At 47.9% G+C, this 21,308-nt stretch overlaps 1 protein-coding gene across 1 annotated transcript; it reads right to left on the minus strand.

Annotated features, from left to right (window-relative positions):
• Positions 1 to 6,278: 6,278 nt before the first annotated feature.
• On the minus strand, positions 6,279 to 12,878 carry CCNG2 (cyclin G2). The gene is made up of 7 exons (XM_053976839.1): positions 12,469 to 12,878; positions 11,389 to 11,526; positions 10,316 to 10,566; positions 10,090 to 10,168; positions 9,910 to 10,008; positions 8,625 to 8,830; positions 6,279 to 8,112 (listed from the first exon to the last, which is right to left on the minus strand). Exons 1-7 carry the CDS (start codon positions 12,577 to 12,579, stop codon positions 7,980 to 7,982), a joined length of 1,017 nt encoding a protein of 338 aa, XP_053832814.1. The 5' UTR covers positions 12,580 to 12,878; the 3' UTR covers positions 6,279 to 7,979.
• Positions 12,879 to 21,308: the final 8,430 nt, after the last annotated feature.

Genomic DNA, 21,308 nt, shown 5'->3' on the forward strand with positions numbered 1-21,308 from the left:
AGTGAATTTCAACTCAACTGCCTCCATGCTGCCCAATTCCTTGCAAAGCATTCCCACCTGAGGGCAATCTCCTTTCCCTGCCCTCCTCATCTACCTGGTGATAGGAGGCAGGTGAAAATGATTTGAGCTAATGAGAAGAAGACAAGTTACTGACATTTTACCCTCAGAGTCCTTTCCTAGAGGCTTCTGCCATGCCTTCTCAAATGTTTTAGTAAAATCACTAAATCACTGCTGCTTTCAGAGGCGCAGGAGTACCCTTTCATTTTTGCCTTGCTGCTCTCTCCCCTCTTTGTAGCAAAGCTTTTCAGCACGTGCCAATCCCTGAAGTCAGAAAGTCATTTAACATTAAATTCGTGCCCAAGGAGCCAAAACCCCCAGGATTAACAGGCTTTCCTTTCCTTTCATTCTGCTTCCACACTTCCAGTGACCCATTTTACACAGCCCTGAGGGCTGAAGGGGCTCTGCAGCCAGACTTTCCCGAGTTGTTCGTATTTCCACACAGATGCAGCTCCGAGCTTGTTTTTCTCTAACCACGATAAAGAAGATGCACCCTGCAAACGAGGTGCTTTCTCTTTGGGGCAGGTTACCTGGGACAGATGCAGCCAGAAAGAGACTTCAGAAAAGCCATTACAACCCTCAGTAGGCACTGAGAAATATTCCAACTGCCCTTATTCACACCTGAAGAAAGCTGTAACCCTAACCCTCCCACACAGGATTAGCCCCATTCACAGTCCCCCACTCCATCAGGGGGGCTGCCAGGCCTGGGCCAGTCTCCTTCACCCACAGTGCCATAAATACCCCAGATAAACACAAAGCCTTGGTTTAAAAGAAACCCCCTGACAGGATGCACGTAGAGGCTTGTCAAGCCTCCAGTGCCCTGCAGGCTGCACTTGAAAACCTCTGTCCCAGATGATTTATCTGTCAGGGAGGTTCTTTTTCCCCAGGAGGGCATGGAAATGCCCTCACAAAGTTCAAATAAGGCATCACACTCAGGTACCTTTCCAAATGTGTTTGGATTCGTTTATTTTCAGGCCTTTAATGATAAAATCTTATACCCAGAGAATCTGTCTTTCTCTGGCTTTGGTAAGGCATAGGAAATGGTTTCTCCTAAACCCCCATCTCCTGGAAATCACACTCCAGCCTACATCCTCCTCTCTGCACGTACAACCAGCACTGCCAGTCAGCTCTAAAAATACTTGTGACTAGAGATAAAATGGTCAAATAGAGATCCTCCATCTCATCTTTGTGATCTTTCCTTCTATCTGTCTGCTTAAAAGTTTCTCTTAAGACACAGGGTCTGGCCAATTACTCCTGGCTCAATCTACAGCAGGGTATTTCCACTTCTGAAATGGAAATCAGGACACAGGCCCAGGCTCCAAGTGCAGATTTGAATTTCAGACTTCCTCAAGTTCAGGAGCGTTCTGACTTTGTTTTCATTTAGCCCACAGGAAGGCAGGACAGCTTTGCTTGCTTGTTTCCAAAAACCTGTTACTAAAGAGAGCTTGCTCAAGCTGACATTTGCAAAACCCAGGTGTTGATTAGGTATTTTATATCCAAAGTCTTCCCTTTGGGATATCCCCAAGATGAACAAGACACGAATTTCAGAGCTCATAAATCTCTTCAGAAAGCAGAGCTAGATGGAGATGTGCAGTGACTGGAAACATCACCCTCTCTGTACACAGGAGGAAAATGCTGCTCCTGTCTGGCAATCCAAATAGCCTCCCTAAATCCCCTCTGCTGGCAACTTCATCAGTCCTACCTGAGCAGTACTTTCCAAGGAATTCCATACCTGCATGCATCTTGTTGAAGGAGCAATCCCTGCTCCAACAGCAAACTGTACACCTGGACCCCAGTCTGGGTTACTGGTGGAGGTGACAGGTGACCTGCCAGCCTGGATGAGGCGCTTCCAGGATCCCACGAGGTGGCCTGGCAGCTGGAGCACGGAATGGATGTGGTCCACACTAAAGATTTATTGTGAATGTGTTGAAAGATCTGTGGCAAAAGCCTGCTTGTGTAGCTCCCTACCTCAGCTTTTCCAGAAAAAGTGAATCCTGTATCCCTGAGTGACACAACAACAGCAGGACTAATCCAGCCCTTTCCCTGTTCCGTAGCCAAGGTGACAGCACAAGAGTGAGCCTGGCAAACGACCAGGCCCAACTTGGCATGCAGGTGTGAGGGGTTTTCCAAGCTGGTGGGAAAGCAGCTTTTACTGAGCTGGGTGAATTTCCATGGCACAGACACACTTCTCCAAACACAGCCTCTTGAGGTTGGGTTTGAGGCAGGGACAAGAGGAAGGACACGAAAGTGCCTGCTGATGTCAGCCACTTGAAAAAGGACTTTGATCTCCAGGGCTGAGGACCCAACACCTCCGAGGAGCAGGACATTTCACGAAGCATTTTATCTGCCTTTTATGTAACAAGGCACACAGGGCACCAGTTGAGGGATGATAGAGCACTGTCACCTACTATTGCTTATTAGAGTAAGTTATTCCCTGCTGCCAGCTCAAGGAATGCTGCCAAAAGAGATATAAACTGATCCCAGAGCAGCACTATCGAGCGATGCCCGGTGCAGACTGAAATGCCCCACATGCAGCAGCATCTGAAAGATGAGCCTGGAAGGATCTGAAGGAAGAGTAACATGAAAGCTTTGAGCCCGGCGAAGCAGAAAATGATTTATGACCAGAGCCAGCAGGGCTTTCACCCTCTGAGGATGCAAGGCTTTATAGGAAGAGTGCAGCCCTGTGACTCCAGGTGGACCTTTTGTTCAGGGATGAATCCCAAGGGCACGCAGAAGGCAAGGCTTCCATGGCAACTGCGGGCAAAGCCCCTTAAATAGAGTAGGACACTCAGTGAATTCTCCACTGCACAAAGTCTCTCCCCAACAAGTGTGGCAGTACTGCAGGTTTCCAGATGAACACCATCAAAACGTACATCAATACAGCCTAAATAGGACTTCATTTAACAGTCAAGCAAGACTTCAGCTGCTTCCCACAGAAATCCAAAGCATCCCAATCTTTTATATTGAGAATTACACACTAGTTACAGCTGCAGCAGCTGTCCAGCACTCAGCTAACTACAGAAAAAGCACTGGACACGTTGTATGCCTGTGCCTTCCTCACTGCCTGGCACAATAAAGTGGACAGGTTTTTCCCACTGGAGCAGAAATCTATGTTTTCACAGGCACTTGGAGCCACACAGTGTCCCTGCACATGGATCAGAGGAGAACACATCGCCTGCTTGGGGTTAAAGAAAACGCACTGAAAACAAACAGGGAATCAGACAGTGCAAGAATGAATCCCAGCCTGGGCTTGGAATACTCCAACAGCTATTCCAGCGGCAGTTGGAGGCTGTGGAGGTTACCAGTCCAAGTGCACATCCTAAGACCAGAATAAACCCAAATTCCTTCAAGGGGGGCCTGCAGCTGATCCACACAGCTCATGCTGCATTTACAGCGCTGACTGTGGGCCTTTTCCTGATTGCCCGGGCAGGATAAAGGTGGCAGGATTACATTTAATGGAACAATAAAAGCTGAGGAAAACACAAGGCACCACACAGATAACCTGTGGATGCACTGTGCCAATATCTTGGGCAAAGAGCTGGCATAGACACCACACCGAGCTTCAGATCATCTGTGGCACAAACCCTCAGGCCACTGGCCTTGGCTTCTGTCATCCTGCCAGGAGAAAGCCAGGGATCACCTCCAGTGCTTTTGCTCCCTACCAGAGTTAATAATTGAGCTCTGGAAGCCAAAGGCTTCCTAAATCCCTGACTCAGCCACTGCACATGACAGGACCACTATTTAGACTGCAGACATGTTTTCCAAAGTTCCTTGGAGACTCTGGATTATAAACTGCACTCTGATCTTTGAGACATTTGACCTCCAGCAACACAAAATCCTTGCAGAACAAGCCTACAGGCCCTTGCAAAGCCAACAGTCTGCAAACCCCGCTTCCCCACAGGCTCTCACACATCCCACCTTTCCACAGCAGCTCTGCCATTCCCTGGGTTGAGCTGATTTATCCTTGACAACTGAGCACTACAGCAAGGAGCTATTCCTGGCTTTGTTCTACAAGGGGAACAAAGGAAGCGAGAGGCTCGGGAATACACAGAAGGTCAAAGAGGAAGTGTGGAACAGAGGAAGGATCTGCCTTTGCCTTCCTAGGCCCAGGACAAAATTTCCCTGGACCACAGGCTACTCTTCTTCCTCTTGACTTCACTGGGTGGAAACAAAGCCAGTGCTGAGCGCTCTGGAAATCCCATCACAAACGTTTCCTCCATTTAGGTGTTTAACCGTGTTCATGTCTCTGATGAAGAACCTACTTGCCACGGCCAAAAAAAACCCCACCAGCACTCTTTGAAGGAGAAATTAAATGCTTCATTAATTCAAAAATGGTTGAGATTGTAAATCAGAACCAGAATGTACAGGTCTAGAGGCAAGATCGCTAATAATTCATGAGAGAAATGTTATGTTTATGCAACACTAAGGATGAGATTTTAATTGCTTATTACTCTAATTGATTTCATTCAGTTGTTATGGCAACTTTCTGCTTTCAGGAGATGTACTACACCAGCCACAGACTTACTTACACCACAAAGCACAGCCATGTGACACCCCACAGCTGCAACATGTATTTTAAGATAAATAATACTATATATGTGCCAAGCATTTACTAATTCCCATTTTGCTAAGCTTCAAAGCCCTGACAGCCAAATTGGATCACAAGAATAACTCAGTCACCTGTTAGTCCAAGCAAAGAGATGGCCTGAGACCATTCAGTTCCACTCTCCTTTAGTGTATACTGCTCTAAATTCACAGAGTGCTCTAAGCTCTGACAGGAATATCCTTCTTATTCCATCAGGAAAAAAAGGGGGAGCTGTTAAAGACCAAGGTCTGAACACACTGATTTATTCTGAACACTTTATTGCTGCATGTCACTTGTCATATGTCATCAAGTGGTGGGGAAGTCAAGTTTCCTGTTTAAAAGGCCGTTATTATAATTATTTAATTATGGAATGACAACTCACCAGGAACAGAAGTGCTTCCAATACAGATCCCTTGAGGTCCAGTCCAGCCAGAGAAGAACATTTCAAGATGCTCTCAGAAACCTGTGTGAACTTTCAGCATTATGCTTGCAATAGGCTCAGCAGCACAGGAAGTAACATCCCAGAAACTGGACACAGCTAGTTGTTGTCTCAGGGGGTGGCTTCCCCACAAAACCACTGCCTTTCAGCCCCCACCCAAACCAGTCTCACTGACAGAGCAGTTATGAAAATGAGCACGCATTTAAACCCCCCCCCGACCACAAGCCTTCCAAGTCCCACCACGCGGTACGGGCAAGCCCCAAACAGCATTTAAAAGCCGTGCACACCTCTGCTATTACAAACAAGCCAACCACCAAAATCCCCGTTCTTTGGGGGAAGCCAGGCAAACCTCCTCGGGGGGGATCCGCAGCCACCTGACCCGGCAGAATCAAAGCTGAGCCTGCATCATTCCAGCCACAGTAGTGAGCCCTACAACATTCTCCCGAGCCTTTCTGTGGAACAGACTTGAAAGGGGCTGGATGGCACACCTCAAGCTTCATTAAGCCTCCCAAGCTGTGCAAGCCCAGGACACGGCCCACGGCTTTCCACCTTGCCCCGAGCTCACCCACGCGGCGCACGCGCTCCGGCCGACTCCCGAGCCAGGAGGGTGCCGCGCTGAGCGCCTCGGAAGGGGCAGCTGAAGGTGATTTGCGTGTTCCGAGCACTGGCAGCAGACTGCAGCAGCCTCTGCTCTGCCAGCTCCGAGCCAGGCCCTGGCAGGAGCAGCCCCAGCCCCCTGTGGGCTCTCAGAGGTCTGTGGGAGTTAGCAGCCAGAAGGGATTTGCACGCAGGACACAGCTCCAGCGTGCCTTTGATGAGTTGCCTCAAGTGTTCTGGACTGACAAGATGCAGACATACCTTGAGACCAGGTTTCACCACCAATAGCAGCGAGGACAGTTCCTGCAGAACTCAGAGGAATCCAGCTGGAATGACCCTTAACCCCTAGCAGGAGCTCTGGATGTGCAAACATGCCAAGCACATTGCTCACAACGAGCACAGGATACCTCACCCCAGCTTCTCACACTGGCAGGAGCAAAGCTGAGGTGAGATTCCCATCCAGCACTGTGCAGTCTCCCCTTCTTCTTGCCACAACTCCTGGAAAAGCTGGAACCCAGCTGTGGGATCACACACCCTGCACAGCACAATAGAAAAAAGGAAGCCAAAAGCTTCAAGGAACCGACTGCCACTCACAGCAGGTAACAAATACAGCACTTGGTTTATTTTTGTTCTCAGCTGAAACAAGACTCAGTAGGTTCCTTACCCAAGCACTCCTGAAGTGAGCAGAGACTCGCAGCAAGAAGTCTTCAGAGGTACAGTATTTGTATCTGAGTACACAATAAATTACTATCTACATGCCACAGAGCTACAAAAAGTTACATACAATGTAAAAAAATACAGTATTTTCTGCTCATTTTTTTGTTTTAAATTTTTTCTGTACATTTTTTTTAATTTACATTTTCATATACACTTTTTGTAAACTTTTGTGTGTTTTTAGAAAACTGAAACCACGTAACAGTTATGGACTTACAGCATCACTCTTACCTTTCTAAAGCAACGCTGGCACCTACCAAACAGCTTTTAGCTTGTTTGCTCCTTCATTTCTACTTTGGCACCACCACACCTCACACCGTTACTCTGAGCTACTTTAGTCCCCATTAGCCATGTCCTCACCAGGGAGAAACACAAATAGACTGGAATTTGTGCTTTGATAACAAAGTTCAGAAGGAAAACCATTACATTAACTACTTCACCATCACATTTACCTGATATTTTACTGCGTAATTTCAACTTCTCCTGCACTAACTGCTTTACATCAGCATGCAAACAAGTCTGATTATGACTCAATCAATAACATGATATACTGAAAAACAACTACAAGGGTTAAATATTCAAAGGAATGTAGACTTAGCAAGGTTTACCAAGTTAAGAAGTCTAAGCTAATAGCATGGATTGACATGTTAAGATTTGAAACACACTGAAGTATACAATATGAATTTCAGTGTAAACACATCTGTACTAAAGAAAACATGGAATAACTCCTGGCCACACAATTTATACTATCTCAAAGTGAAAACTATATTGACTAGAAACCTCCTGCTTACCACACACACTCCTGGTGTGAAATAGGGATCCCTGAAGTTTATAAAAGCCAAGCTTCAAAAATTGCTACTTGGAGTACACAACTCAAGACCCTGCTGAAAAGGAAAAGCAGTTTCAGGGTTGGGCCCTTTGGAGAGTAAATCATTCCAGCCTGGCACTATGTACACACATACATGCTCCATGTAACCCACCCAGCCACATGGATCTAATCCCAGAACACTAAGGAGTGGAGGTGCCCTCGAGAGGGACTGCAGTCCAAACTCCTGCTCCGAGCAGGGCCAACACTGAAATCAAGCCAAGCTTGGGATTCTGTCATGTGGAATCCTGAGAACATCCCAGGACAACAACTGCACAGCTCCTCTTGAGCCTCTCTCCCTTGCCTGACTGCACCCATGGAGCAAGTTTCTTCCATTAACCAAGTGCTTCCCATTTAAGTCTCAGGAAAGCTTCTCACTCTTGCTCCATGCTTCTCAGGCAAGACCCTGAAATCAACTCAGGTTGATTGAGCTGCTGAGGGTTTTGGACCACCAGGTACAGAACTACATTCATGGCTGTTGACAACAGAACTGTACAACAATTTTTTTTTTTTTTTCTGATCTGGGGACCTGGAAGAATTTTTTTTTAATTCCTTAAAATTACAACAACAAAAATAAAAAAAACAAGGCAGGCATCCAAAGCATTGATATACCACAGCAAGTTTTGCCTTAATACAGTTTACAGATAACCATCTCATTTATTATTGCCAAAAGACTCTATGGTGCATTCAAAACTTCAGCCTAATACAATCCAGACTCAGTGCTAAGACCGACAGCTGAGAGTTTGCCACTTGGGCTTAGGTTTGAGTTCAAAGAAGAAGGCGCCTTCCAGATCACTCGGAGGAGAACTGCTAAGGCTTTCTTCCCCGCTGCTCATGTCTTCACAGGAGTCTTCACTAGAAGGAACAGTGGGAAAGGTAATTTTAACAAAGCACAACCCTTTCAAAGTGGCAAAGCACTCCTCAATCCTGGGGTTTCTCGCACACTTTTCTGCTGCTAGTAGCAACATCCCGCATCTAAATGCTCCTCAGCCTAAAGCTCCTTAAGGCTCCTAAAGCTGGAATCATAACAAGGCACAATTCTCCTGATGCCAACAACATCCTACCGATCAAGTAGCCAGTTTTCCAGACAGCAAGCATGAATTCCTTCAGGACACTGAAAACCTTTGCAAGTCTTCCTTAAAACCAACAGTGCCTCCCCCCACACCTGGTCAAGTACTTCTGAACACCACAATGACAGCTCCCCCTTCTCTCCATGTGCTGAAGGCATTTTCCAAGCCCAGCAACATTCTCAGAGCTAGCACTTTTCCCCCAAGTAGCAGCAATTAAGCCATAGTTATACAGAGTTGCCACGACCACTAGAGGAAAAGGAGAATTCCCAACAAATTAAGCAGCCAAGTGCTACCAACCTCTCACTTCCATTGAAACATCCACCCTCCGGGATCGTTGGCAACTCGGGAACGCTGTAGTAACTGTTCTGTAGGTTTTGGGCTGTACGCCTCGAAACAATCCAAACTAGTTTTTTGTGATCAGGCTTGCAGCATTCAGGAGAAGAATAATCTGCCAGGCATTTAGAGACTAGCTCCCTCCAGTAAAGTAGGTCACTATCACTTATCTGAAAAAAACCCACCAAAAACCCCAGAAGTTAGTTAGTCCATAACACACAGGCTCTAAGGATAACTCCTCCCTCCATTTTACCTTCTTGAGAAAGACCTGGAAAAAACATCAGGACAAGACAGAAGTCGTAACTATGACACCTTTGTCAAAGTTGCTTTTAAAGGTGAACTACCAACTCCCACACACCTTCCAGACAAATCCCTGTTCAAGGTGGAGTTAGGTTGACAGTTTGCCTGCCAGTCCTTGCTACCATTTTCTTTATCACTTCCAAAGGAGAAATGAAGCAAAGATTACTTTATTTTAAAATGAAAAAAAACTTTTTAAAAATTCAATTTTCAAATGGAAGTAAAGTTTTTTAAACTGATTTAAAATAGAAGAAAAAACTTTAAACCACCATTTTCAAATAGAATAATAATAATCAATCTGACTGTAAGAGTGAAAAGCTGCTTCTAGGCCAGGAATGGAGGCAGCATGCAGCTAGAGGCCACAAATCCTTTTTTAGCTCATAGGATATCCTGACCTGGAAGGGATCCACAAGCATCCAAGCATAATGGAGTGCAACTCCTGCCCCTGCATAGGGCAATCCAACCCATTCCACCCTGTACCCAAGGGCACTGTCCAAATGCTCCTTGAGCTGTGCCAGGCTCTTGCTGTGCCCATTCCCTAGGGAGTCTGTTCAGTGCCTGACCTCCATGTGGGGGAAGAACCTTTTCCTGATATCCAGCCTAACCCTCCCCTGACACAGCTCCAGCCGTTCCCTCAGGTTTAATTATTCAGGCAAAAGGAACAACCAGCCCAGCAGTCCCAGAACAGACTGGAAGTTTCTGCAGACCACACAGCCAGAGCTGAGCACGTTCAATCGGCTGCCTGTTAAAGCGTGCCTTGCATACACGCGGGGTCAGCAGTTCCTCTGATTTTATACATTTAAGCTTATTTTTTAACTGCTCCTTTCAGCCAAACAGAACCTGTAAGGACACGCTTAGGGATGCATTTAAGGGACCCCTAAAATGCAACATCACCCTTCATTAACAGCGCCAGTCCAAACCACTGGAAAAACAATCCAGTGAAAATACGCACCTTTGAATGCTTTTGAACACGCAGGAGGATCTCCAATAGCTCAACAGATTTCAGCATCTGAACTTCCAGAGTGAGAAGGCACAAGGCCAGGACAGATGGCTAAAAGGACCAGAAAACAGCACTCAGCACCACGGCCATGACAAACCTACTCAGCAGCTACAAACAACCGCTTCTACTCACTTTTGCTTTAGAGAAGACTAGACGGCAGTTGCAAGCTTTTAGCTGTGCTTCCAACTTGTCCAGATTCAATACTTCTTTCCTGTGAGACATGCAAGAGAAGATGGGTCTGCATGAACAAGCATTCCCTCGCCAGGAAGCAACAACTGAGGAGCTGCCTCCTCTACAGCCAAGGCTGCAATAAGTTCAGAGGGGATTAAAAGGGGCTCAGCAAACACCACCAACTCACCTTTCTGAGGTATGACAGAGTAAAATATTATGGTACAAGTGCAAGAAGGTTAAGGCAGTAGTAGCTTTAAATTCAAAGTGCAACTTTTCTGAAATTATCTTTTCCATCCGTTTCAGGTCGGACACAGTGCATTTACATTGGCTGATCCGGATGATCTCGTGAGCAGATGGGATATTGCATTCCTCCTCCACGACACGGGCGGCCAGCTGGATGCAGCAAACTCCAATGCAAGACAAATGCTTCGGCTTCACCTAAAAACCAGAGAAGCGCCACGAATGCACCCCTCCAGCAACACTGGCCTTAAGCACCAATATGTTTGGAATGCCCACAGCTCTAAGACTTGCTGATCTCCACCAAACCTGGTGTCAGCCAGCTCCTACACCTCCCCCAGGCATAAGCAGCTCCGTCACTTCAGCTGGAGCAAACCCCAGCCGGCAGAGCCCACAAGGCAGCACCGAGCCGCTGGGGCTGAGGAAGTGAAGTCCCACAGCTGAGCAGCCTCTCCTCAGGGTGTTCCCCACCAGGACACAAATAGATCGCGGTGGGAACTGCAATTCCCTGCTCCTCTGAGCAGCAGTGCTCGCTCACAGCCCACACAAATCCAGTCTGAGCCTGTTCCGGGCAGCCCCGTCCCTCCACAGCTTGTTCCTGCCCCTGCTCTTCTCTCCCCTCTGCCGCTGTACGTTTTGTGCCACTTCGAGGCCAGTCAGACCAGAGAACTGATGCAACGTGGTTTTTTCTGCTGATCTAATAATGAGGAACTGGTTTTGGTCCAAGCTTCCTGCCTTAAAGCAGCACAAACACGATAAAAACAACCAGGAAATGTTCGCTAGGTGTCCGTCCCAAGGCTAAGCAAGGCTTTAGCAGCGTACCCAGAGACAGCCTCTAACACTTATTGGTTTGTTTCCCCTAATTCCTCCTTTCTCAGACACCTACATGGTGATGGTTACAGATTTATGAGAGGAAGTAAATCAAGCTGCTACTTGTCTTTAGAGGTAAAAGGAACTGCACTCAACTCCAGGTTCACAAAGGAGACCTCAGAGCTGCTGCTGAATCAACACCCAGACTTATACCTTCATAAGAGCCAAGAATCTGTCCAGAATGTTGACAGCCAAAACAAACGTTTCAGTTGCAAATCCAAAGAAGTTGGTCAGACTCCAAAGATCTTCCACCTTGGCATTCCTTTGTCTTGGACACAGAGTGTTTTCATTCTATGGCAAGAGAGGCAAAGTCAGAATTATTCTGTGGCAGCAGCAATCGCCGTGCCTCACTCCCTAAATCGTCTTTTATTTAGATCAAACAGAAGCAATTTCTTTCCTTAAATACTTTATTTCACTTGAATTGGAAAGAAAATAAATTTAGACACTTAGGACTCAAATCACTCTCACGGTTCAGAGATTACAGCCAGGTCCTGAGTCTCATTGGTGCAACAGCCAGCACAACCACATTTTCTACTCTCCTATTGCTTCTTTTAAGACACATTTAAAACCTACTTAAGTTACCAACTGCAGGCATACACAGTGACTCCTGACCTTAGAGATGACCACACAGCTCTCTGCCTTGCATGTCAATATTTAAGCAACAGCTCTGCTTTCACAACCAGCAAGCAGACTTATCTCAGGAATTTTTTTATTTTTTTTTTGTTAAATATTAAGGCTCTTCCCAAAGCACCCGAAGGCACGTAATAAGCCTGCCCCGAACTCAGTAAGGAACTTTGGTCGTTAACGCGGAGATGTTTATGGTCTATTTACATTTTGCTGCTCGGCACTGAGCGGATCTGGGTTCATTTCCCCAGACAGCACCAATGAAAAGCCGGTGCTTCCCCTGTTTGTTACATCCCACCTCCCCTGCAGCGGCAGGAAGCTTCCCCGACGGAAACAATACACAACCTCTGGCTCCTGCGCTCGCTCTTGAGTTTAAACAATAAATACTAAACGCCTAGATATTTTGCTTGCCCTGCAGGTCACAGCAGGGTAAGGTAACGTTAATATCTACAGACGAATACAGAATTAAAACAAAAGGCAAGCGGCGCACACAGAGAAAATAATTAATTTTCCGCAGTTAACGCGCTTAAAATTCCATAGCCGGAATTTTCTCTTGAATGTCTGAAATTTTCTTTCTGCCCTGAGGAGCCCCCCGACGCCCTCACCCACCTCGGCGGCGCCCTCGATGAGGCTGAGACCCTTCTCGCGGGGCTGGAACCGCCCCTCCAGCTCCAGATGGAGGTTCAGCTGCTTGAAAAGCCACAGCGCCTCGCTGCTCATCTTCCCTTCGCCTCCTTCCCCTCCGCAGCCGAGAAACAAAGGGGCCCCGCAAGCCGGGGCCGAGGGGACACCGGGCCCCCCCCGCGGCCCTCACCGCTCGGGGAGGGGGAGGCGAGCCCGGCTCCCGTCACCGCGCGGACGGGGGTGGGCTCGGCCGCTGACCCCGCATCCAGGCAGGGCGGCCTGGACCCCCGCGGGGAGCCACGGCACTATCACGGCACCATCCCCAGCCGCTCCCCCTCCGCCCCGGCCCCGGCCCCGCTCCAAGATGGCGGCGCCGCGTCCCCGCCCACGGCTTCTGTTGTCCCGCGCGGAGCGATCCCCGCCGGTGAGGCGGCACACGGCGGCCAAATAGTCCACCCCCCGCTCACGCGACCCGACGGTGCCCCGACTGGTCCCCGAGGCCCTGGCAGGGCGCGGCCGGCCCGCGGAGGTCCAGCTCAGCGGGGAGCGGGGCGGCACCGCGCTGCTGCGGCGGGGCGGGGAGGCCGCGCGGAGGGACACGGCGCGGGACGCATCACGCCTTTAAAGGGACGCCAGCGGCGCCTCATCCGTTTTGAAAAGACCGCCCAAACCCTGCCGCGCTCGGATTGGCCCGCGCTTCCCAGCCGCTGATTGGTCGGCGGCGCCTCTCGCCCCGCCCCTTTCCCCGCCTCGCGGGGGGCGTGTTGTTTACCGGCGGCGATTGGCCACCGACCGAGGCAGGGCCTGTTCTGATTGGCCGGGCGAGTTCTGCCTCCGCCCCGCCCAGTGCTCCGAGCCCTGGCAACCGTGACGAGCCCGCGCGCGCGCGCTCTGAGGCGATGGTGGGGGGGGGGGGGGGTGGCGGCGGCGCTGACCCTCAGTCCCTCAGCGCTCCCGTGTCCCCACAGCGCCTGTGCCACAGCGCTCCCGTGTCCCCACAGCGCTCCCGTGTCCCCACACCGCCTGTGCCACACCCCTCCCGTGTCCCCACACCGCCTGTCCCACAGCGCTCCCGTGTCCCCACACCGCCTGTGCCACAGCGCTCCCGTGTCCCCACAGCGCTCCCGTGTCCCCACACCGCCTGTGCCACAGCCCTCCCGTGTCCCGGTACATGATGAAGATGAACGCTGACCTGACCGGAGCAGCCTGAGGATGCTCAGCCCCCACGGGTCAAAATCTCTGTGTATCTCTTGTGGGACTGTCCTCATGCTGTTCCTTGAGGGTTCCAAAAACCTGTCTGGATTTAAAACCCCTCCGTGTCCTACTTCAGACTGAGACTTCTGTGCAGCCCAGTGTTGCAGTGGTTTTGGGACGTGCGCTTCCAAACTTCCCTTCCTGTGGAATGAATTGAAGGCCCAATGGGTCAGGAAGGAGGTGGTGGATCAACCCCCTAAGTCAAAGGCTCCATCACAGGGCTTCTCAGCTTAATGGAGTCCTCAGGAGCAGATAAAACAAAATAAATCATCGTCTGGAGGATTTGTGGGGCTGTTCCAACGTGCTCCTGGACAAACACAAAGGGATAAACGTCCCGGGACAAACCCAAACTGCAGCCATTGGATGTGTGTACACACTGCAGACAAAAGTCTGGGGAGGTGGCTCTGGCAGATTAGTGCTGGGTTTGACCTGGTGAGGTTCCACAGCTTCAACAAACAGAAAATGTTTATGAAATGTCACAGGCTGGAAAAGTAAATCCACCTTCTCCACCGAGCCATCATCCGTGCTGCGCTCTGCCAAGCTCTATTTCGAGGCACAGTCCCTGTGTGCAATGCCAGTGATGACGGCCTCAAGTTTATTCTGATGCCAAGGACTCTGAGGTTGCTGTAAACGCGCACGGCTTTTCCTCGGGGTGTTCCTGGTGTGGGCCCGTAGGGACCAGCAGATACGCCTGCCCGTCCCTCCCATCACACAGTGAACGAACCAGCACGCTGACTGATTTCTGGGGAGGATAAAAGCTGCTTTAGACGTGGGCCTGCTCCAGTTTGAAATGGAACCGACTTCCAACCAGCTCCATGCAGTGACATCATTCAGGTAATGTTTACCGGATGAGTCTCTCAAGCTCCAGTCTCTGGTATTCAAATCCCCTTCGCAGTTGCCCCCTTCTTTTCTTCCCCACATTCCAAAGTGTATCTTGCTATCACAGAGATGGAGTAGGGATGGTCTTCCTCCTGTAGGAGAGCACGTAGTGGAACACATGATCCAGTTTACCTAAAAGGACAAAAAGGGTCCATTTTGTAAACACAGAGCATGACAGCTCCAAAATATCAGTTCAGATACCTGCTTGAACACATACATTCCTTTCCCTTTACTAATTTAAACCTAATAGAGCACTCTGAAAAATTATCCCTCATATCTCATGTAGCCTAAGGGGGGAATCTTTTATCAGAGCATGGCTCGTTTCCCAGGTTAGGAGAGAGGGATTCCTGCCTCATCTTTGTTCCTCACTATTCACTCACTTGTTTAAAACAGCTCAGTAGGATCAAGAAAAAAAAAACAAAACAAAAAAAAAACAAACCACCAAACCCCAAGGACCCTTAATATAAATGATGGACCACAGCTTTGGAATTAAGAACAGGGAACATGAGTCTGCTCCTTGTGCTGTCTGGACCTGGCAGAACAATGGAGTGTTGTGGGCAAAGGAGGAGTCATGTTGAGGTCAGCGAACAAAATCTGTCGCTGTTTTCTATTTTTTCCCTTATGCAGGGAATAATTTTCTTTCAATGTGGCGTTTATTTGGGATTCGGGGAAGTGAGAATGTGGGGGGGGGGGGGAGAATGAGAAGTGTTTCCAGCATTCTGAGGAAACACAGTTTACCTCTTCTGTAATTTGCCGTGCTTTACAGAGCAGCAATTCCTTCCTGACATTCTTTGGGAACCCAAAGATGCACATCCTATTTAACAAGGATTATTGTGACCGGCCTTGCTAAGCTATCTTCCAGTATGGCCCGGCAAAACTTGTCCAGGCATGCCCAAAGCAGCTCCTCAGGAATGGTTCTGGATGGCTAAGAGCTGTGTATTGCCTAGCAGGGGATGATACAGAGGTGTTGATTGGGCCCTGTGGCATGCGGATTTCCACACCGAAATAGGATTACCAACCGTGGTGATTATGGGACACAGAGTAATTAACGCTCCAGACACAGGCATTGTCTGCCCACTCTGGACACCCACGGAGGAAAAACAGGGGTCACTTGGAACAGCTCGCTTGAGCCACTTATGGAAAGAGCTCCACACGATTTACAGCCACTAATTAATCCAAGTGTCCCTTATAATGCTCCATACCCCATTATTCCCGTATGGAGGACAGCAGCAGTGCTGACACCTGGAAGGCAGAAGTCTCAAGAGTGGTATTTTTATACAAAATACACATATTAGAAAACACCTATCAAGGCTCCACGTGTACACAAACTGAGAAACAATTCCCAGATTCTGTTGCTTCAAGAGAAATGGCATCAGTGCCTTGGGGATAAAAGCTATGAAAACCTTGGCATGGGCTTCCCCTCACCAGGCCCTTTGGGAAGGAGCAAGTCTAGGAGATGAAATGATTCATAAATCTGTCACAGTTTAAACCTTGTTCCCCAGACAGCAGCCCCTGAGGGAAAGTGGCATTTGATCCTCCAGTAGCCATGGGAGCAATGTTCCCTCTGGTTCAGCTCCTGTCTGCCCAGAGGAGTGTAATTCCACACCTCTCACCTGGTGCTCCCGGAAATCGAGTTCAGCATTCACAAATAAATGAATTTATTCAGATTTATCCCTCGCTGCCTATGAGACCAAAGGAGAGCAAGGCATCCCGATCAGAGATTAAATGGAGGTTGGTGTTAGGGTAAACATTCACTGGACAAACCCAGAGAGGGGCAGTGACAGTGCCTCTCCCAGAGACCACACCCCGAGTTCCAAGCAGCTGCTGGAATAAGGAAGGGAGGGGGCAGAAAAGAGGAGCCCAGCATATTTGCTCAGGAAACTCAGAGCAGAAAGTATTTTGAGCTGACAAAACCCAAACACAAATCAATGGAAACTTAGTAAGTTTAGGACAGAATCGCTGCTATAATTTAAATAAATCTGCCATCTACGGATAGCACATACTTTGCTTACTGAAAATAACAGCTACCTTATTTATATAAGAACCCCTATACCAGCACAGCTGCACCACAGTCCTGGGACAAGACTCCCAAGATGAGTTTACTAAAAGAGAGAAGTCCAAAGATCTACTGGGAAGCAGTTTCTTTCTCAGAAAATGTTCTTGTTCCCAGTAGCTCACATAAAACTTGTAAAGCACAGCTAAAAACTGAATTGCATGCAGTGCTAAAACCATGATTCTTGAAGGAAATTCCAAGTCATCACTGAGAATTTTCACTGACACAAAAGGATTCTATTCCAGAAATAACACCAGGGACAGGCCCCTGCCTATCATTTCATGGCTCTGAGGAAGCCCGTGTATACCATATTGGGAACCAGAGAATTCCATGATCCCTGACACCAGCAGAGCAGGAGGAAAAGGCTGCAGAGTGAGCTGGCTCTGTGCTGAACCCGATGCTCTGCCTGTGTTGTCATGGAGGCCTCTCTGCACACACAGAGCTGGAAAGATCCAGAAAGCGCTCAGGAGCAAACACAGCATGAGTCCAACGCAACCTATTTTTTTAGGATCATCAGATCTCGTTTCGGAGGGTTTGGAAATGAGGTTTGGAAAAAATGGCTCTGGCCTGAGAAGAGGAAGGAGGAGCCTTGCCCCCAGTGCAAACCCTCACGTAAAGACAGCACAAAGGAAGGCACTCCTGGTGACTTCACCAGGGCCACAGCAACACCACCTGCAGTTTTGTTGCTCGTGGGTTGTAGCTGCCCCACCTTGTTCAAACTTCACTCTATGGTCACTGAGAAACAGGGAGGAAGCAGGAGAGACTCCAAATCTGTGACACATTCAGAACTTGCCCAGTGACTGCAATTATTCATGATTTCTGTGGGGGGTGGATGCAGGTACCACCCTTTGTCTTAGTCCTTGCTGGCTCCCGCTCCAGCTACTGTCAGAAATCTATGCTGCATCTCCAGGCCTAATAAAATACAACTTTCTCCTGCCTTTTGTAGCTCATCCTTCCACGTACCCACTTTCTGCAGGCAGCACCTGAACAGCAGCTGGAGGTGCAGCCCCAGTCCTGCTCCCACCGTGGCACAGGGAGCCTTCCAGGAGCCCAGGGAATGCCATCAAATGGCAGTGATCTGCCATTCAGTGCAGGTTAAATTGTTGGAAAGGCAGCTGTGTGTTTCAATAGCCTCCTGCTTGTCGAAGCATGACCACAGAACCAGCAGCTGGCTCAGAGGCCTCCTTTAATAACCATTTGTTACTGGAAGGTGCATTTAATTCACTGTATATTTTTGTCACTTACTTTAAGTGGGTTCTTTTATTTAATTGACAGGATAATTCTAGGCAGTGTTGTACTTAAGGCTTTGGAAAGTTTTGTTGGTGTTTTTTTTTTTTTTTAGAAAGGTGGTTCTGCATAATTTCAGGAGGCGTTTTCAAAAATCACAGGGATTCTGCATAAATGGAATTTAAATTAGTCATTAAAAGTTAAACCAAGGAAAAAAATAAAGGCAGTCACCTTCCTGTCTGTAGAACTAGGCAACTGCTGAGTAAAATGATTTGCTAGGAAGCTTTCAGCTCTAAGGACTGCTTATTGTAAATTTATTTTATGAATTTACATTTATTTTCCAATTTAACACTTTCCTTTTCCATAAAAGATGAGAAGCCCTTAATTATCTCACAAAATACTCCTTTCTCTCCTTTCCCAGGCTGTCTTAAATTCTTGTATGTCTGTTGCTAAAACTGAGATCTTGGGACAATGTCTGCTATACTTTGCACAGGGATAATCACTAATTATGAGATGGCATCAGCCAGTATATAATTCTCTTTATCAGCCAATACAAACACAGACTATCACAGATGGAAGGGTTTTTCCAACTGCAAATGTGAAAAATTTCAGTCCGGTGGATCGGTTGTTCCTACTGAAATAACAGGCAGCTGGAATTCTGGAAGTCTTGTGGAGTCTGCTGACCTTATCCTTGTGCCAGTAAAGAATATTCCCTTTCCCCCCTTGCTTTCCGAACGACAACCTTTAGTCATTTCACGTCCATTGGGGCATAATGGGCTGCTCTGACTCCCCCATGATTTACACCTCTGTTTCATGAGACAAACTGCTCTGCGAGGGGTGAACGGAGATGCACAAATCTCCACGCCCAGCCCCACAGATGTTTCCCAAGGAACAGCTGCAGGAACATTTCCAGCATAGCTCTGTCTCCGTATTCCGCATCCAGGCACGTTTCACTCACACACTCCTGCTACTTGCCAGAAGAAATAATTCAGACAGACTGTCTCAGATGCACCGGCAGCCAGCGTGATCCTAATCCACACAGAGAAGTGCCCATTATCCATTGGGAAAGGCGCATCTACAACCATCACAGCAACGCTATTCTTTTTGTAAGGTTATAAACTCCTACAGTGCTGATATCAACTCCCCAGGACACAAAACATCCAGTTATAAATATAGATCTCTACAGGAAAGCATAGCCACAGCCAGGAAATTAACAAGAACTGCCTTTTAAAAACTGAGAAAATCAAGGAATTTTTATGTTTTGGAGGGGAAAAATGGAAGAAAACCTGTATTCAGTGACACCCCTCTGCCAACACTGAGAAGGTAAAACTGGGAATGCTGCTAAGGAGGAGGCACGTTCGTGTCGCTGTTGGTGTTCTTGCATGTTCTGACACGTGTTTCCAATTAATAATCTATTGTCTGGGAAGAATGATGGATTTACTGGTGGGACCCCCAGGGTGAAGGGGACAGTCTGAAGATATTACTGTCACCATGTTGAATGAAATAGATCTGGAACAGAGCACGTTCCAAATAGCAAAGCAAACGGCAGAAAGCAGCAGCTCTGGTTGAGAAAATTACATTACGGGGCAGTTTATTTAAAAACTAAATCGGGTAAAAAGGTTAATTTAGTGTCTGCAGTTCCCCTCTCAGAATTAATCACCGAGTGAGGTGAAAGAGGTGCTTCATTTGCTAAACGTGAGCACGTATTTCACTGTTCTGGATGAAAGCAGAACTGTGTCCTGGTGTTTTGAGGAGCTCCATGCTGGGAACAGATAGGAAGAGAACCTTGTGCAGCTCGAAGAGAAGGGTTTGTTTTCCTAGTAAATAATTTAAATTCCTGCTGGTAGGAAGAGCAGGGTGGGAACAGCTACACGAAGTCCCGAGAGGCCGTGGAGACGTTCCACTCGAGCTGACACTCCTGTCATTCCACTGACGCTACTTCCTAAGGTCAACAGCCTTCTTTAACAGCTGCACCACAAAGCTACGTTTAAGCTCCAAGAAATGAAGGAGCCTGCATCTAGTTTCCTTTTTTCCTTTGCCACATTCTTCAGGAATACCGGTTTGGGGGGGGGGGGGGGGGGCGGTGTTTAAAATTTTTTTTCCCCCAAAGGGCAGCTAATTGTTGCCTGTAGGGACAAGCACAGCTGATGTACTCAAAAGTACTAAAAGCCTAATAATTTGTATATACTGATTTCCACACAGCTTACTTGGAAAATCAGCATTCCATAGATTGATTCGTTGCACAGATGAAAGGTGAAGGTTTTCCAAAAACTACGAGTGATTCTGTATAGTTAGTTTTCACAGAGACGAGACAGTTCAGTGCTCAAACCCATTTAATTCCTCTGGGAGAGTTCCTTTGTGCTGGTAGTTTTTCCTTGACAAGCACTTACTCCCTGGAAGCTGAGCAAAGCCTTGTCAGGTAATTTCACCATAAACCATGTTTTTAGGGTTCTCCTTGTTTCCTTCTGCTGCCTTCCCCAACATTCCACATTTGCAAACTGTCCCTCTCACAAAGAAAACGGAGTTTAACTTTCTTTTCAGCTTCCCTTTTTTTTTTTTTTTTAAAGGTTTTGTTTTTTGAACCAACATCAATATTGTCTCCTCTGGGCTGATCAAAGCCTGCTTGCTACTTGAAGGATCACAGGTTAGCAATAAATATAAATAAGTTACATAATGGCTGGAGTCAAAGCACAAACACAGCGGTAACTACAGGGATCGCTGGACTGGCTCTGTCACAGAGGGAACTTGACCAGCTGAACCCAAACAGTTCAGCTGTTACTTTTATTTTTTTTTTTTGCAAGTTATTTTTATAAGCTTGCATGTTTGCAGCCCCTTGGGATATTCAAATGCTTTACAAACTATTTTAATGTAGCCTGCCTGACACAAAGGTGAGTTTCCCTTTGCTCTGAGGCTGCTGTGTGCACGTAGATTTGAACTCCCCGAGCTGAACTTTGAGTGCACCTAAGTTGGGTGGGTATGAAAATTACCTGTAACCTTTGCATCCCTGGTTGGCAGGGACCTTAAAGATCATTCCAGTCCTACCCCCTGCCACGGGCAGGGCCACCTTCCACCATCCCAGGCTGCTCCAAGCCCTGTCCAGCCTGGCCTTGGACACCTGCAGGGATCCAGGGGCAGCCACAGCTTCTCTGGGTAAGCTGCGGCAGGGCCTCCCCAGCCTCACAGGGAAGGATTTCCTCTAAAATCCCATCTAACCCTTGCCTTTCTTGTCAGCACGAAGCCCTATTGCCTCTTTGCATCTCTCCCTGCAAAAGAGGCCCAAACACGTGGAGTTCACGCTCCATCTCCTTCCCAGCAGTGCCACTGAATCCCTTGGTTGTGGTCACTGCCACAAACTACCACTGGGATTTGGGAAAACTGCCACAGCCTTACAGGCTTCTTGAACACTGACTCT

Source organism: Vidua macroura, chromosome 4 (assembly GCF_024509145.1).
Source record: "Vidua macroura isolate BioBank_ID:100142 chromosome 4, ASM2450914v1, whole genome shotgun sequence".
Classification (NCBI taxonomy): Eukaryota; Metazoa; Chordata; class Aves; order Passeriformes; family Viduidae; genus Vidua; species Vidua macroura.